This window comes from Leuciscus leuciscus, assembly GCF_965113295.1.
Source record: "Leuciscus leuciscus genome assembly, chromosome: 24".
NCBI classification, from domain to species: Eukaryota; Metazoa; Chordata; class Actinopteri; order Cypriniformes; family Leuciscidae; genus Leuciscus; species Leuciscus leuciscus.
In genome coordinates this window covers 3,156,212-3,174,769 of record NC_138723.1, presented here as the reverse complement: position 1 = coordinate 3,174,769, position 18,558 = coordinate 3,156,212, and the positions used below count along the sequence as shown (strand labels likewise).

Genomic DNA, 18,558 nt, shown 5'->3' with positions numbered 1-18,558 from the left:
CGGAGCCCATGTCAAACTTCAGACCGCAGCCTTGCTTTTCACTCGTAGCCCAAATATTATTTATGTACGTAGGGGTGTTTGTGTTTATTTGACATAAAAGGTGATGCATACCTAATAAGTTTAGAAAAACTGTCCATATATAGGTAAAAATGACCCTGGAAATCAATTTAAAGGAGAAGTTCACTTTTAAAAAAACTTTTGCTGATTATTTACTCACCCCCATGTCATCCAAGATGTCCATGTCTTTCTTTCTTCAGTCGAAAAGAAATTAAGGTTTTTGATGAAAACATTCCAGGATTTTTTCACATATTATGGATTCCATTGGGACCCAAACGGTTCAAGGTCCAAATGACAGTTTCATTGCAGCTTCAAAGGGCTTTAAACGATACCAGACGATGAATAAGGGTCTTATCTAGCGAAACGATCGGTCATTTCAAAAATAAAATAAAAAGTTTACGTTTTATAAGCACAAATGTTCGCCTTGCTCTGTTCTGTGATGCGCGTTCGTGACGTCAAGTAATACGCAATTACGTTGAAAAGGTCACGCTTGAAAAATTGAAGAAAATGTTCTTTTTGGCTTTTTAATATTAAAACACTCAGGATGCGCACACGAAATGGGCATTTTAAACGATAAACTGACACAAATACATTTGAAAATGTTTATATGGTCCTCCTTCCGCACATTTGTAAACACATCAAACTTGACCTTTTCAACGTAATTGCGTATTACGTGACGTCACGAACGCGCATCACAGAACAGAGCAAGGCGAACATTTGTGCTTATAAAACTTAAACTTTTTTATTTATTTTTGAAATGACCGATCGTTTCGCTAGATAAGACCCTTATTCATCGTCTGGTATCGTTTAAAGCCCTTTGAAGCGGCAATGAAACTGTCATTTGGACCTTGAACCGTTTGGGTCCCAATGGAATCCATAATATGTGGAAAAATCCTGGAATGTTTTCATCAAAAACCTTAATTTCTTTTCGACTGAAGAAAGAAAGACATGGACATCTTGGATGACATGGGGGTGAGTAAATTATCAGCAAAAGTTTTTTCAAAAGTGAACTTCTCCTTTAATGTGGCAAATATTGCCCCTTCATAAAAATGTTCATTTCTGTCACTGCTGTGAACTGACCACTGCGTAGAATATGAAAAATAGGAATATATTCGTGAGTCAGCTGTCAACAACAGGCCTAAACCAGCCATGGCACCAGTACAGAAACACCATCAGTAAAATATCTAATTATTATCAACAAAACTTAAGAGATAGATTTTTGTCAACATTGCACACCCCTAATGTACGGTATTAATTTAGATTTCTTCAGGTCTTAAAAAGCCTTAAATTTGACTTTAAAAAGTGTGCAACCCTGGTACAGTTCTGAGAACATATTTTAACATCCTATGTATAAATACTGTATATTCTTTTTGAATAAAATCATCAAATGTGACCCTGGACCACAAAACCAGTCACATGGGGCAATTTTTTTTTACATTTTTGATTTATACATCATCTGAAAGCTGAATAAATAAACTTTCCAATGTACAGTTTGTTAGGATAGAACAATATTTGGCCGAGATGCAACTACTTGAACATCTGGAGTCTGAGTGTGCAAAAAAATTTAAACATTGAGAAAATCTCCTTTTAAAGTTTTCATTTTATGTTGGCGATTGTGCTGCATTCACTCTCACAAATACATGATACATGTTTTATATATTTACGGAAGGACATTACCAAAAAATCTTCATGGAACATGATCTTTACTTAATATCCTAATTAGGGATGGGCATTCGATAAAATTTTCTTAGTCGATCGTCGGGAGAATTAACGATCGACTATCGATTAATCATTAATATTTATGTTGGTGATTGTGCTGCATTCACTCTCACAAATACATGATACATGTTTTATATATTTACGGAAGGACATTACCAAAAAATCTTCATGGAACATGATCTTTACTTAATATCCTAATTAGGGATGGGCATTCGATTAAATTTTCTTAGTCGATCGTCGGGAGAATTAACGATCGACTATCGATTAATCATTAATATTTTTATATTGAAATTCATTATTTCTTTAACTTTTTATAAATTAAAAATGCAATGAAAATACAAAAATACAGTTTGTTTGTCCTCGATGAGATCTTTATTACAAGAAGATCAACTTGTGGCAGTGAAACTGGACGTTCGGTAGACTTGAAGATTCCTGCGGTGCTCTAAACCACTGGAACCTGCAGCTGCGACGAGCCGGCGTTCTTAAACAGAGACCCATGGCCACTTCATCCGTTTTCTGTGATCAGATAGCTATCCGGTCTTGAAAAGACCAAATCTAAATGTCCTCCGAAACGCATTCGAGACGGATTTAAATCCAATCGCTCAAACTACTTCAGGAGGAGATCTGAGACGCATTCCAGACGAAACTGGACAAGATGCATCTGGTTGTTGAAACCACATATGTAAATTTGACTTATCCCAAAAATGATAAGAAATAAACGTGTGAGAGCGTGTTATAGGCTATATGTCATGTTATATCCAGATATGACGACGCTACTTCAACACGCATCACCACAGATGAGCATCTATTCATCAAGCCAACGTGCAAACTATCGCAAATCAAAGTCATTCATCAACACACAATCATCTTCATTAAAAGTAAAGAACCGAAATGATCTTACCAGGGCTGTTGCCGCAATATCTTGTTGCGGTCTTTGATTTAGAAATTTTCGCTGATGATCAATAAAATGCAGCTCATATCAGTTGCTTTCGATGACGTGCAACAATTTAAATATGCATATAGCGCGGGAATTCAAGATCGGATTTATATCCGTTTTGCAAAAACACATTTATGTGACCAGGTGTAAATGGAATCGTTTTGATAAATCAGATAGCTATCCGATCTGAGAAAACGCATGAAGTTCCCATAGAACTTCTGCACCAGTCTACTGATTTCTGTTGAGAAAGATAAGCATGTTGACATGATCTGGGATCAGACGCGACCGCAACCTGGTGACAGCCGAAAACACCCGCTCTGATACCCCTTTTCCACCAACAAGAACCGGGTGCTGGTTCAGAGCTAGAGCTATTGCCAGTTCGGAGTTGGTTCGACTGACGAGCTTACTAAGAACCGGTTTGCGTTTCCACCGGCCAGAGAGCCACAACAGAGCTATATCTTACGTCACTGCATACGTATCATGTTGCCCAGCAACGCTAGTCCGGCAGCGCCAAACACAAACACACCAGACTTGTTCGAGATGCATCGGCTTCTCGCAGAACGATCAGCACATGAAATCAAAGCACTGCGAAAGCGATCAAAAAGCACAAGGAGTCGTATGATCTCCAAACACTCCCGCAGCTCTGATCGGTCCACGCTGCTCCGATGCATCTCGAACAAGGCATCAACAATAATAGACGTTGCGTTACTATGGATGCTCATGGGTTTGCGAAAATAAATCGGCATCCAAACACGGCGAATCCAACGCGTTCGTGCAGCTCGCCGTAACTTACATAGACGGATATTATAATCGAGCTGCTATTAGCTCGACTAGCTGCTATTTAAAAATGGCGGTCACAAGTTTCTCTTCAGTCTTGTTGGCCACGGTAACCCCGCCCCCAGCCTCTGACGCAAGCGGTTCTTTCTTGGCTCCGTTCTAGACCCTGCAATGATTTGGTGCTACTTAAGAACCAGTTTTTCTGGTTCGGAGCTGGTGCTTTGGCGGTGGAAAAACAAAGAACCGATTTGAAACTAGGCTCTGGCTCCGAACCAGCACCAGCTCTGCCTTGGTGGAAAAGGGGTATGAGGGGACTGACGTTGCCGGGATGCACAGGTACCTCCGCGCTAAAATTAATTCCATTGCTTCAAGACTCACACGCAACGCAACGCAACCTGCATTAGTTTAATCGATAACAAATAAACGTGATCAACGAAATTCTTAGCGATCAATTATCGATCGTCGATTAATCATGCCCATCCCTAATCCTAATGATTTTGGGGCATTTTGGCTAGGGATGTCCCGATACCACTTTTTCACTTCCGATACGATACCGATGTCGCAGCTTTGGCTATTTGCCGATACCGATATCAATCCGATATTTTTATTTTATTCTTGAACTAATACTACTAATAATAAAATATATGGAAGCACTTTGCTCAATTAGCCACATAAAAACATCTCACTCAAATGAAGAACAAATACTTCTCCAGTATATAGTCCACAACAGCAGCTGATAATGAAAGACTGCCACACTTTATTCAAAAGACCTTGAGATATGTTTGGTAACCTGAATGAATTTAAAATTAATTTGCCATATTTCAGATCAATTTATTTGTTTCCTTAAAATTTTAATTAACTTTAACTTTATTCTCATCTGAATTATAAATAATTTATTTCTGTATAAAATAATACTACTTTTAAAAACACATTTGATTTTCTTTTTTAATCAATGTAGAATGTGTAAATTAAAAAATTAACAGATTAGTCTGTTTTAGGACAATAAATGAAAACCAATGCAATATGATGAATGTCCAAAAGATTAGATCATTTTTGCTTTTAAACAGCGTGTGTGTGTGTGTGTGTGTGTGTGTGATTTTGGTTGGGTGACAGTTACAGTTTGACAAGAGTTTACAGTTTGACAAAAGCACAATGTTGTGTTTTACACAAATATAAGTAGGCTAAACACTTTTTGCAGTTTTAATGATGTCCTGTATGAAAATGACGGAGTATGTTTTTCGATCGCGCCCGTGCCTCTCTCTCTCTGACACACACACACACACACACACACACACACACACACACACACACACACACACACACACACACACACACACACACACACACACACACACACACACACACATATACACACACACACACACACACACACACACACACATTCAAGCATTGCAATCTTGACATCGTTCATTTTGCTGCATTCACACCAAACGCGAATAGAGCGTCAAATTCGCGTCTAGTTCGACGATTGAACAGTTTGAATCCATTCGCGCGTACCCCTAATGTACGGTAAAGCGAATAGGACGCGCCGCGCGTATAATGATAAAGCGAGCATAAGCATTTGAAGCGATATAGACGCGCGTTCAGAGCTAAGGCGGGGCTACAGATTAGGTGTCCGTCCCTAAAGATCCTGCATATCTATGCTCGTATCTAACAGCATCGTTAGTTCCGTATTACATTAAATAATGTGCACGCGAGTTTTAGTTATTTTTATACCGTGTATTCTCTGTGTAAATCCATGCACCGAACATACGTTCAGTACGAATACATGTACTGTTCCACCCCTAATAGGTATCGTATCGGATCATTTTTTTCTCCCCTCCGATATCCGATCTAGCGTTTTGGGCCAGTATCGGCACGATACCGATGCCGTGGATCGGATCGGGACATCCCTAATTTTGGCAAAAGAAAAATCGATCATTTTGCATACAGTGTATTGTTGGCTACTGCCACAAATATACCTGTGCGACTTGTGACTGGTTTTGTGATCCAGGGTCACAATTGTTATGCAAGGCATCAGGGATTTCCATCATGCGAAAAGACCGACGCTAATGAAGGTGACTCACATCGCGCCCCTGTATGTTGCTTTGCATAAAATTAAACAATATGCAGAACAATATATAACTTTTATAGATCAAATAAAATGTACACAAACCTGTATTTTACCAAAGACATGCAACAATTTGACGGAGCTGCACTGCTCTCTTCTGAAGAGGGCACAAAAAGCCTGCGATAAATAACTCGCCCACTGGGTTGTTACGTCTGATCCAGGATCTGGGTTACACAAAAACCACCCAAACACTGACAAAATAACCCAAAAAAACCTACCCAAAAGCTCAACCCAGGATTTGGGTAGAAAAAATAACCCAAGATTTTTCAATTTGTTTATTATTGAAAATAAAAGTCATTTATCTGTGCGCGTCAGAAATCAATAGGCACAGTAGGACAAATCGCCAAAACTATTTCTAAATGTCAAATAATGTTCATTGTCTATATTATTTTATATAGATTCTATATAATATTAATATAATATATATAATAATTGTAATTATTTTATTTACACCTTTTATGTCTTTCAAGAAACAAAGAAACTAGACAGTATATGGAAATCGGATAAATTCAGGAGAGATGTCACGCCTGTAACATTTGATTTTTTTCCCATTGATTTTTGGAAACAAAAATTTAAATAAAATGGATATTTACATTCACTTAAGGCATAAACGGCTGTGTTTACGTGAGCGCTCGCCAATCTCTGCATTTTTTTATTTTTGCGTGTTTTACCGTTAAAGTGCGCACATGTGGCAAAATAATCGTTTACCTCGATTATCTTGTTTTCTTAATCGTTGGAAGTAAAAAATCAATAAAAATAAAATGTAATCGCACAGCCCTACACTGTCTTTTATTGTGCTTTTATAAAAGCTTTTTGTCCTTTTAGTAACAAACATTGTTAACACACAGTATCGGATTTGGATTGATTCCATCTGAGCGATACCCAATCCAACAAAAAGGTTTTTTGTCAGTGCTGAGACAGATAAAAAATTGTAAATAGTAAAATTGAAATGTAAAATGATTAACTCCAATTTTAGTGCCCAGGATTTAGCATGTTTTTCACAGTGAGTTTGTGTGTGAAATGTTCATGTCTTTGATGGCGTTACAGTAAAGGTGTTTGTGTGTTGTTGTTTCAGCTCTGTGTCATGTCTGTGAAGAACCCCTCTGACCTGCTCAATGAAAACACGTACATCCCACCTTCACTGACCCTTGACCTCTGCTTATCTTATGAAAGAAAGTTGGGCCTGAAAGATACTCCAGGTTCAACCTCTTTCTCTCCAAAGAGTCGACATAACTACACCAGCACAACCTCCATCCAGCTCCTCAAAGGCATTATGGGAGGACTAGAGAACGATGATGCGTCCCTCCAGCACCAGGAAGATGAATGGAGCAGAAATCAGGAAAATGAACATAGTCTTCCAGTCTCTGAGAGCAACACCAAGTGGATGAAGGAAGATCAGAACCAAATATGCAAGTTAGCAGAGCAGCAGCAGCAAGACCAGAATCTCAACCTGGTTGAAAACAAGAACGAATCTACAGATAGAAACCCAAACCAGAACTCACAGCGGCGAAATGAAGAGAAGAACAAGACCCTGAAAGCGCTGTGCTCTGACCTGCAAGACTGGGCAGCTGATGAACCTCTTCTCATTTACTCTTCTGCCGCTATGATGGAAAACAATCAGGAAAACCAACAGCAGACGAGAGACAAGGAAGCTGAAAGAGAGGAAGAGGAAAGCTTGAATCCCGGTGTATGCGTGAACACAGACCCTGAGCTGCAGAAGAGAGCCGGCGAGGGTGGCGGCAGAAACGCTGGTCTGCTGTTGGGTCGGACCGGCGTGACCAGTGACGAGGACTCCAGCTGCATGTCTCTGTCCCAGGGCAGCACTGCGAGCAGCACCCCCGACGGAGAGCCAGGTACAGCACACACACCAGCAGATGATCCCAGAGAAACACCCTACACCATAGTGGGATCCAGCTCCGCTGATCAGACATCCTCTCAAACCACATCCAGAGGTAGTTCCAGACATTTAACATTTGTAGTGAATACAATCTGACACATTATCTGACACATCCCAATAACACTGGGTTTAAAATATTTGCCAGTAATGAGGGGCTTTAAAATGACATATTTGGAAAGCTTCAAACTACTGTTCGCATTTGTGTATTACGCACATTCAAATCGACCCAACCCTTAATTCCTCTGGTTGTGCTATTGGATGAAGCAAAATAATATATCAAATTTTGTTTTGTATTTTAACTAAAAATGAAAATAAAAATGAAGAAATAAAGTGTAGTCAGCTTAAAGGAACACTCCATCCATTTGCATTAAGCTTTGCATTGTTAGAAACCCAGTCATACTATGGAATGGTCGTGCAACACTCTCTCATTTTCCCCTGAGACGGGAGAAATCCGTATTTACCTCTTAAAGGGATACTCCACCGAAAAATGAAAATTCTGTCATTATATACTCACCCTCATGTTGTTTCAAACCTGTATGAATTTCTTTCTTCTGCTGAACAGAAAGGAAGAAATCTAGAAGAATGTGAGTAACCAGACAGTTTTAGATACCATTGACTTCCATAGTAGGAAAAAATATATACTATGGAAGTCAATGGTATCTAAAACTGTCTGGTTACTGACATTCTTCTAGATATCTTCCTTTCTGTTCAGCAAAAGAAAGAAATTCATACAGGTTTGAAACAACATGAGGGTGAGTATATAATGACAGAATTTTCATTTTTCGGTGGAGTACCCCTTTAACACTTCCTCCCACAATGACGCAAAAATCGTCATTTTGCGTCATTGTCCGAGGAAGTTTAAAGGGGGGGATTTCTGTTGAGACTACAAGCACTAGTTTCCACCCTTTCAAACCCGCCCATAGGGGGTTGGACCTAATGCGCTAACAGACCTATCACAGATCAGTGCCAGTGCGTTTGATTTCCAATGCCATCCTCTTTTTCCCGGACATGTCCAGCCGTCGAGAAAGTCCAAAATGTCCGGGATTCGGCTTTTGCTTTCTGCGGTCGCCATTCATTGTTTACATGCACACCTTTTGTTTCAATCTAGCTGAATTCATTTCGATTGGTGAATCTGAATGTAGTGTTTACATGAACGCTAAACAAGTGATCGGTTGATGTGCGTTTTAACATTGCTAAGAAAATTCCCGCTCCTCCGTGAGAGATACGAGACCGGTGCGTCTCAGTAATCACGCCACCGGCCTCGTGCCGTTCTCCCGCGCCGTTCTCCCTTAGTCTCGTCCTGCTCACCACAGTAAACATGATGAATGACGACTGTAGAACGCAAAAGCCGAATCCCGGACATTTTGGGCGATCTCGAAATCCAGGGCAAACTCATCACGGAGACTCGCTAGTAGCTTAGCTTTGTTGTTGTCAACTGCCCTCTCTTACCGGTAGGCGTGGCTTGGGAGTGGCCTCCTAGGGCAGCGAAGCAAGTGCATTCTGGGAGTTGTTGTCTTTCATCCACATAAGCCCAAAATAAATTTTCAGGCTTTTCTTAGTCTAGAAAGCTCCAAATTCAAAAATAATTTAACATTTCTTCTACATAAATGACCTATTTTAAATACACATTCATCTTTCCAGAGGTAAAGTGTCCCTTTAAACTATGTGTTGTTCACTAAAACACCAAACAGATTTTTGGGAATCAAGCGTTTGGTTGGTCAGATAACGGTCTTGGATTAGATTGATACTTTGATCCAGATCACTCATATCCTGCTGAGGTTTGCACTGTTGTTGCTATGCTATGCTGCCCGTGACTTACAGTGATTTTAATGATGGCGATAAAGAATATCTAGCTCTCAACTATAGGGTTGGGTACCAAAACCTGGTACCGATATGAAACCGGTATGTAACCGGACCGAATCACCATGCAGGTTTCGGTGCCACATGCCTCAGCTGTCGGTTGAAATATTTGCCCCCTGGTTCTCCGAAACGAATGCAAGCATCATCACCGCATGTGATCGCTAGTTAACCCTTTGAAGCGTATTGATCGTTCACACCAGTGTGATTAGAACGTTCAGATCGAGTGATCATCAGCTTCTAAATTCAAATCTGCGTTTGCGCGTTACCTCAGCGCTGTTATATAGCCTATCACAAGTATTCTGGGTTTTCAACCACATAAGGTTTATTTTAGGTTTCAGACATTCAAATACACATAATTATTAGCAAAACAACATTTATAGTTTGTAAAATACACACTGATGGCTATGGAAGCGGCAATAACAATCCTTTCAATCATAAATTGATGACGTGTTTATGGTAACTATATAATTTACTCTGTTCTTCTCACACTTCACTGGCCACTTACTTTCATGTATTTCTGGAGAAGTGGATGAATTGACGTGTTGTAAATCTGACAGATACAATTCTCTGAACTGTGGTGCCGGTGCGTACTATGGCACCCATTGTGCTTTATAGATCAACTAACATGAATCATGATCATTATAAAGGTTTCTTAAATGACAAACCACATTTACTTACATGTTTTAAGAATAAAAATATCAGCCAAAGACTGACTGACAAGTAACGCAACCAATCACAGTTCGTTTTGGTCCGCGTCATGTTTAGTGTGAAAATGTGAAGTCTACGTCCCTACAATAACAGACCGGCGTACATCTAATAAATGAATCATTAAAGAACGTTGTGCAAGTTTACTGCAACAATAGAGCCGCGAACTTCACATACTTTTGAAAATCTAGCCTTCAGCTGACCCTAATGATGTAAACTCATTGTCTCAGTTGTAAACATGACGGCGTTCTTCTTACATGAGGGGTTTCGCGTCAAGGCCTTTAAGGTGACGCGTTCTAAAATAATGCTCACCTTGTGCAGGACATGCAGTAAGTCAGGAGAGGTGTTGTATTTTGCCAGAGAAGGCAAAAAACGTGAAAAGAATTGCAGAAATGTAAAGCTGGTTTGTAGCATACCAAGAGTACAGACTACTTTGCTGTTATTAGGGGCCAAGCCCCGAAGGGGATAGCCCCTATTGTATCTGTTAGTTAGGGGCCAAGCATCGAAGGTGCGTAGGCACCTATTGTATCTGTCCCGTTCCTATTAGGGGCCAAGCACCGAAGGCGCGTAGGCACCTATTGTATCTGTTCCCGTTCCTATTATTATTATTCTTCCTTCTTCCGACTGGGTGTCTATGGCAGCCCATAGAACCGATTGCGGGAAAGTTATAATGGTTTGACATTCTGATAGACGACAGTCCCAACATTAAATACACCAATTTTGGTGTGTCTAAGTCATTCCCTCTAGCGCCACCACCTGTCCAAAGTTTCACTCATATTTTGCTAATAACTTTTGAACCGTAAGGCCAATCCACAAAATTCTTTTTCCCTCTGATTCCTGAGCTCATGACGATTCGATTGCACCCTATGGCCGCCATTTTGAATTTTCCAAAAATGCTACTTTTTCGAACTCCTCCTAGGCCGTTGCTCCGATTTTCACGAAAATTGAACCAGATCATCTCCAGACCATGCCGACAAAAAGTAATGGAATTTTAATATCATTCAGCATCGTTTTGAGGCTCTTTTTAAAAAAGTATCGGTTTAGGCACCGGTACCATTTTAAAAGTATCGATTCGGCACTGGTATCGAAAAAACAAAAAAAAAACGATACCCAACCCTACTCAACTGTTTGTTATAGGAACTGTTGCTATCAGTTAACCCTCTGGGGTCTAAGGTGTTTTTGGGGTCCTTGAGATGTTCTGACATGCCCTGACATTTGTGCTTTTTTCAGTTCCTTATATAGGCATGAAAACTCCTCACCTTTCGGCGAAATTCGCCGTTTTAAAACCAAAATGGGTCACCTACGTGATTTGTGCAGATCCGATGAGAAAATATTTATGGGATGGGAGGGGGGGTCGTGGCCAGCATTTACCCGCTATATCTCTATAGTTACCATAAACTTAGCAGCTTTAAAAAAACAATCATCATTCCTAATGCCGAAACCTGACAGCCAATCCGAGTCAGAGTAGGGCAGAATTGTTTTCAAAGTCTTTAACACCGAGAGTCTGATGACACACTGCCGAACAAAGAACCGCACGTCGGAAAGCAAGCCTGAGGTAAGTTAGCTTACAATGTTAACTGTCCTGTCAGATACAGACAGCGATGTTGCCAATGTCATTATTTTTAATTTTGACATAGAAGAGGGCGGGATAATATCGCGAGCGGGCGCGGGCGCCGTGAGCGCTGAGCGAGCAGGAACAAGTAACAGTTAGTGAGTTGTCGTCGAAAAAGATGGATAACGCAAAAAAGCTGTCGGGGGCTAAAAATAGAAAAAGAAAGAGGGGAAAGGAGATGGCATGTCAACTGATGCGACAGCAGCTAAATAAGTGGATAGTGAAGGGCTACAGGTAGGATTTTGTTTTGTGTGACGTCCAGGCATGTAGGCTAATGCCATCGGGACTACCGGGAGATTCCCGGTGGGCCGACGTGCTTTTTGGGCCGATACATCTCATACTTTTTTGTTTCGTTTTTTGTCTTAACGGCCCATAAAACTCGTACATCGGCGGCCCATTCGTTTTGTTTTGCTTAATTGGCGGCGCTGGGTTAGTGCGTAATTAGTGTGTAATGCATTGGTCAATAAAAAGTCAGCGTCAGTTTTTTTCTGACACCCCATGAAACACGTAGATCAGCGGCCCATTTGGTTCTTTTCTTGATTGACACTGGGCTAGCCCAATCACACCTTTAATGTGAAGTATAGAAATATACTCTTTCAAGTATAGAAATTAGTACAAAACTAATTATGAAAGTTTCCTTTATTTTTCAGTGCATTTGTTTTACAATGGCTATTACTATCATGGGATTAATATTATAACTATTATTATGTAGGCCTAGTAGTAATGTAGACAGACTGTAACTAAAATAATTTTTCTTTGTTTAATTTTCACCAGATTGATGAATTTAACATTAAAAAGCACTCTCTCTCTCTATATATATATATATATAAGTTGATTGGATTGGATTTTTTGCTGCCGCATCCTTCTCACCTTTTTTACCCCTGACCTGTTTTCATGCCTGCTTATAAACATATTAATGGCAAAGGTATAATTACACTCTATTTAGCACAAACAGGGCTACCATAATATGTGAGCAACATGTATGTACATGTTTGTATTTTTGAGAAAATAATGTTTATGCATGGTTATTGAAAAAACTAAAAATGAAAATTTCTGAAATAAGGCCACAAAACACATACTAAATATGTGTCCACAAGACTTCTGAATAATGCATTTTGTCGCCTAGAGTTTTTTCTTCAAAATGATGTGAAAATCATCCTGCCTAACCATTCACATAAAACAATACATTGATTTAAAGTTTGTAAGACACTTTTTGTTTGGAAAGGCAATATGCGGATGGGCGTGATTCACACCTGAGGAGACAATGGGCCCGCATAATGAGGCTGCATACTTAATTAACCTTTCATTCAGGTGTCACTGAGCCACGAGAAAGAATGCAAGGACAGTATATATATATATATATATATACACACTCACCTAAAGGATTATTAGGAACACCATACTAATACTGTGTTTGCTAATGCACCATGCACCATACTAATACCCTTTCGCCTTCAGAACTGCCTTAATTCTACGTGGCATTGATTCTACAAGGTGCTGAAAGCATTCTTTAGAAATGTTGGCCCATATTGATAGGATAGCATCTTGCAGTTGATGGAGATTTGTGGGATGCACATCCAGGGCACGAAGCTCCCGTTCCACCACATCCCAAAGATGCTCTATTGGGTTGAGATCTGGTGACTGTGTGGGCCATTTTAGTACAGTGAACTCATTGTCATGTTCAAGAAACCAATTTGAAATGATTCAAGCTTTGTGACATGGTGCATTATCCTGCTGGAAGTAGCCATCAGAGGATGGGTACATGGTGGTAGGGGTGTGCGATATGACGATTTTTGATCGTGGACGATTAAAATGTCTCCACGATCTGCTTTTGAAGAAATATTGTAGAATTGTTCATTATATCTGTTCTGGCGCCTCTGTCCCAACATACTGAACAACGCGACGTATATTCACATAAAATGTTAACGCAGCGGAACGGGACACTGCAATTCACAAAAGTTCACAATTTTCATGTGCTTTAATGCCTTGTCGGTTAAACATTTAATTTGCGTGCTGATGCTCTGTTCTAACGTGTGCGTTTCTCAGCGCGTACATGTGAAGCTCACATGCACTAAAAGCCTGTCTACCAGCGCCTGGATACTGGACTATCTTTCGAGTCTTATTGTGCTTATACCGTTAAATATACACAAGGTTTACAGAAACAAAGTCGGTTATGTCTAAAGTGAAAGCAAACGTGAGAGGAAATCTGCTTGTCAAATGCGTGTATATTAGACGCGTCGCGTGCAGCTCTTAAAGAGACAGTAGTAATAGTAAACACGCTGCCGCTTGTCCTTAAAGGGATAATTCACCCAAAAATTCATCATTCTCATCATTTACGCACTCTAATGTTGTTCCAAACCTGTATTAATTTCCTTCTAATATTTTCTAATATTAATATTTTGAAGAATGTGGCTATCCAAACAGTAGCTGGTCCCCATTGACTTCCATAGGAGAAAAATATACTATGGTAGTCACTGGGGTACATCAACTGTTTGGTTACCCACATCATTCCAAATAACTTTTATTTTCAACAGAAGAAAGAAACTCATTCGAGTTTAACTTTAATAGTAGCTTTAATAAGTATCAATGTATAATTTATACAGTGAAGTCTGTTTTGTTTTATCTTCATAAATTTGTTCATTTAATTACTTTCTTCAATGCTACTGTTAAATACACCTACTGTAGCTGAAAACGTAAAGCACTGTTTAGCCTATTTAATTAGTATATTAAGTTGTGTATGTGTAATGTGTATCTGTGATCTTAATATTTAATAACAAAGAAAATGACAAATATTTTTATCTTCGCCCCTGTCTGCCATATTTTTATTTTGTTACCTAAGGCTTTGTTTTTAAAATATGGACATTAGATTGGCTGTAATGCTAAGTCACAAAATAGTTAAACCAACATAAAAAGAATCGTGATAAAATCGTGAATCGTGATTTTCCTGAAAAAAATTGTGATATGATATTTTTGCCATATCGCCCACTCCTACATGGTGGTCATAAAGGGATGGACATGGTCAGAAACAATACTCAGGTAGGCCGTGGCATTTAAACGATGCCCAATTGGCACTAAGGGGCCTAAAGTGTGCCAAGAAAACATCCCCCACACCATTACACCACCACCACCAGCCTGCACAGTGGTAACAAGGCATGATGGATCCATGTTCTCATTCTGTTTACGCCAAATTCTGACTCTACCATCTGAATGTCTCAACAGAAATCGAGACTCATCAGACCAGGCAACATTTTTCCAGTCTTCAACTGTCCAATTTTGGTGAGCTCGTGCAAATTGTAGCTTCTTTTTCCTATTTATAGTGGAGATGAGTGGTACCCGGTGGGGTCTTCTGCTGTTGTAGCCCATCCACCTCAAGGTTGTGTGTGTTGTGGCTTCACAAATGCTTTGCTGCATACCTCGGTTGTAGCGAGTGGTTATTTCAGTCAAAGTTGCTCTTCTATCAGCTTGAATCAGTCGGCCCATTCTCCTCTGACCTCTAGCATCAACAAGGAATTTTCGCCCACAGGACTGCCGCATACTGGATGTTTTTCCCTTTTCACACCATTCTTTGTAAACCCTAGAAATGGTTGTGCGTGAAAATCCCAGTAACTGAGCAGATTGTGAAATACTTAGACCGGCCCGTCTGGCACCAACAACCATGCCACGCTCAAAATTGCTTAAATCACCTTTTTTTCCCATTCTGACATTCAGTTTGGAGTTCAGGAGATTGTCTTTACCAGGACCACACCCCTTAATGCATTGAAGCAACTGCCATGTGATTGGTTGATTAGATAATTGCATTAATGAGAAATTGATCAGGTGTTCCTAATAATCCTTTAGGTGAGTGTGTGTGTATATATATATATATATATATATATATAATTGGTTCACAGTTGTTGTTGTTTTTTTCACAAATTGTGCTTGCAAATTGTATAATATCCAAGGTAAACATTTCTAGTAATTGTACAGTTAATTGTTCTCATACTGTATTTTCAGATTTGGAATATATTCTCTACCCAAATGTGTCACTAATAAAGCATAATAAAATTATTTAAAGAGAAGGCTTATATTGACCTTTTAAGATTTTGTTTACATCTATCCTTGTATATATATGTATGTGTGTGTGTGTGTGTATATATATTTATTTATTTATTTATTTATTAAAAAGGTTATACAATTACAACAACATTTAAAATTGTAACAATATTTCCAGTGTAATCTTTGTAAAAACTAAAGTATACATTTTATCATACGTAATTCAATTCATATGAGCAGAAATTGGCAACATTATAAGCTTATTTGATGTGGCAGTATTTTACAGTAAAAACTTTATAATCTATCTGATTTTGTAGTCGTCAAAATCAATTATCTATCTATCCGTAATTTTTACTCATCTCAGTATAGCAGTAGAGTTTGGTAAAAGCTGTGCATTCATTCACACACAAAAACGCGATTCATTTTTAAACGGTATTTTTGCCAGCTGTAGTAGCTACACAACAGCGCGCATCTGTGCGTTCATTCATTCACACACAGAAACGCGATTCATATTTAAACAGTCTTTTTGCGTGTACAGACACTTGCGATTAGAACAAAGCAAATAGAACTGACCTATTCCTCAGCCGGATCCATTTGCTCCTCGAAATGAAACTTCCAGAACTTCTGAGGTAAATTTTCCAGGATTATTATCAAGATAGTATTATTCCTCACAGCGTCGTTAAGTACATGAGTCTGAAAGTGAACTCGCTGTGTGTGTTATCCAGCTGATGTGGGCGTTTCACAGGTCTGTATGGGATCGCCTCACATTTGCGTTTGAATAGCGCGCGCTCTCCGTGGGCGGAGTCACATTACATTTAATGAGCTGAGATGAGAACGACTGACATCTCTCTCTTTTCATACATATTACATAAACTGTGAATATTTGTTTTTTTATAAAAATTACTTCATTTAAAAGAAGAGAAGTCAAGCATCATGCCTGTGTGTCTGTATGCCTGTTTGACTGAGTATTCGCTGAGTTACAGTTCATTTTCGGACGCGTTTCAGAATGGACTACACTGACAGAGAGAAAGCAGAACTCGCATCATGTTTATTTTTCTTTGTTTGGCGAAAAGCACAACACTTTGTTTTTATTGTGAGTATACACAAAAATAATACACACTTAACAGGATTGAGTGATGTAAAACACAAGTATGTAAGATCAAAATCAACAGAGTATTTTTCGTCTCTGAAAAACTGATAAGGAAAAAAACGAGCCTATCGTGCCGGCGCGAGAACCGACCTCAGGGGGTTAAGTTTCATTCAGTGTTTTCCCCTTTTACCTGATAGTGCCGGCGCGACAACCGACCTCAGGGGGTTAAGTTTCATTCAGTGTTTTCCCCTTTTACCTGATAACCAATAATATCTTGGCGAACATATTAAATACTCAAGATTTCACGGATTATAGGATAACAATGGACTAAAATAACAATGAGCATTCTGCTCAAAACATCATATCTACTACAGCAGGCTCATGTTGTGTAACAGCTGTGCCTCTGTATAGGAAAAGATACTTCTAATGAACTGTTTAGTCCATAACGACCATACTGTTTTTGGTTTGTAAGCTATTGAGAACCATTGAAATCCATATTTGCAAGGCATTTTACTGCCAGGTGTAAACGGCCATCCGCCTCACCTGACAACTTTTGATCAGATCACTTGAAATGTTAATACCAGGTGTAAGAAACGTTTCTTTGTTGTAGAGTCCTATTGGGATGGCAGTGCGTTTGAGACGGACACGGACCTGCCCGCTGGCTGGATGCGAGTGCAGGACACCTCAGGCACCTACTACTGGCACATTCCCACAGGCACCACACAGTGGGAGCCGCCCGGGCCCCTGGAGGAGAGACCCGCCAGCGCCTCGCCTGCGCTCACACCCGCTGACGGGCCACAGGTGCACACAGTTATTAATATCACATCAGTATGAGGACTGTTGTAACCCATGTGAATGCTTATGTCTTTAAACATGAACACATTTGTAATTAGATTACATGGAACGGTGTTTCACAACCAAACACATTCAGTGTTGAAGAACTCTGGCAGGTAGGTTCATAATGGTGTTACAGACGTACAAACACCTTATTCAGTTTTTTTAAGTCCATATAATGCTGTTTTTATCGCTCAGAAGGAGGATATAGCTTCTGATGAAAGTCTGAAGGAGTTTGAGGGAGCGACTCTACGCTACGCCTCCATCAATCTCAGGTACAAGATCAATCAAACATCACACTGAGCATGACACAGTATCACAGCACAAAAACATTTATATGGCGTTGCGTTTATGCATTTCTTAGACGCTTATCTAAAGCCACTCACGTTAAGACTACTGAAGGGGTGCCCAATCCTGTTCCTGGAGAAAGTTCAGCTTCAACCCCTGATCAAACGCAGCTGAACCAGCAGATTCATATCTTCAGGAACACTTGATATACAGAGAAGTTTGCAGGAGCAGGGCTGGTCCTGAACTCAGCAGGATTGGGCTCTAGTGTTTGAGCTACTGGAGTATTGACCCATCTCTGTGTGTCATCATCTTGTTGTGTGCAGTTTTTCTCAGTCTGAGGAGGAAGAGGAACAGTCTTATGTCAGCAGTACCGAGGGGGCGAAGGTAAACACACTGATGACTGACCACATACACATCATCTAGATGTTGGTGTTCTTCATGCTTGTGTGTGTGTGTGTGTTTGCAGTGTTTTGCGGTGCGATCTCTGGGCTGGGTGGAGATATCAGAGGAGGAAATGGCTCCTGGCAGGAGTAGTGTTGCCGTTAATAACTGCATCCGACAGCTGTCCTACCAGAAACACAATCTCGACGACACGGCTGGCATCTGGGGCGAGGTGGGT

At 39.9% G+C, this 18,558-nt stretch overlaps 1 protein-coding gene and 1 long non-coding RNA gene across 4 annotated transcripts in view; one reads left to right on the top strand and one right to left on the bottom strand.

The window, feature by feature from the left end:
* apbb1 (amyloid beta (A4) precursor protein-binding, family B, member 1 (Fe65)) overlaps positions 1-18,558 on the top strand; it is a 128,403-nt gene that overhangs the window by 12,078 nt on the left and 97,767 nt on the right. Inside the window, exons 2-7 of one of the 3 annotated variants that reach the window (XM_082157389.1) lie at positions 6,697-7,573; positions 17,428-17,618; positions 17,711-17,767; positions 17,850-17,926; positions 18,263-18,323; positions 18,406-18,552. In XM_082157389.1, coding sequence (XP_082013515.1) covers positions 6,706-7,573; positions 17,428-17,618; positions 17,711-17,767; positions 17,850-17,926; positions 18,263-18,323; positions 18,406-18,552 — 1,401 coding nt within the window. In that variant the 5' untranslated portion in view covers positions 6,697-6,705. The remainder of the gene's footprint in view (positions 1-6,696; positions 7,574-17,427; positions 17,619-17,710; positions 17,768-17,849; positions 17,927-18,262; positions 18,324-18,405; positions 18,553-18,558) is intronic. The other 2 variants (XM_082157391.1, XM_082157390.1) reach the window with 2 other exon arrangements.
* Positions 12,194-14,781, bottom strand: LOC309488965. Its single transcript, XR_014202311.1, has 2 exons — positions 14,682-14,781; positions 12,194-13,429 (listed from the first exon to the last, which is right to left on the bottom strand). It is a non-coding gene; the product is annotated as an uncharacterized lncRNA (long non-coding RNA).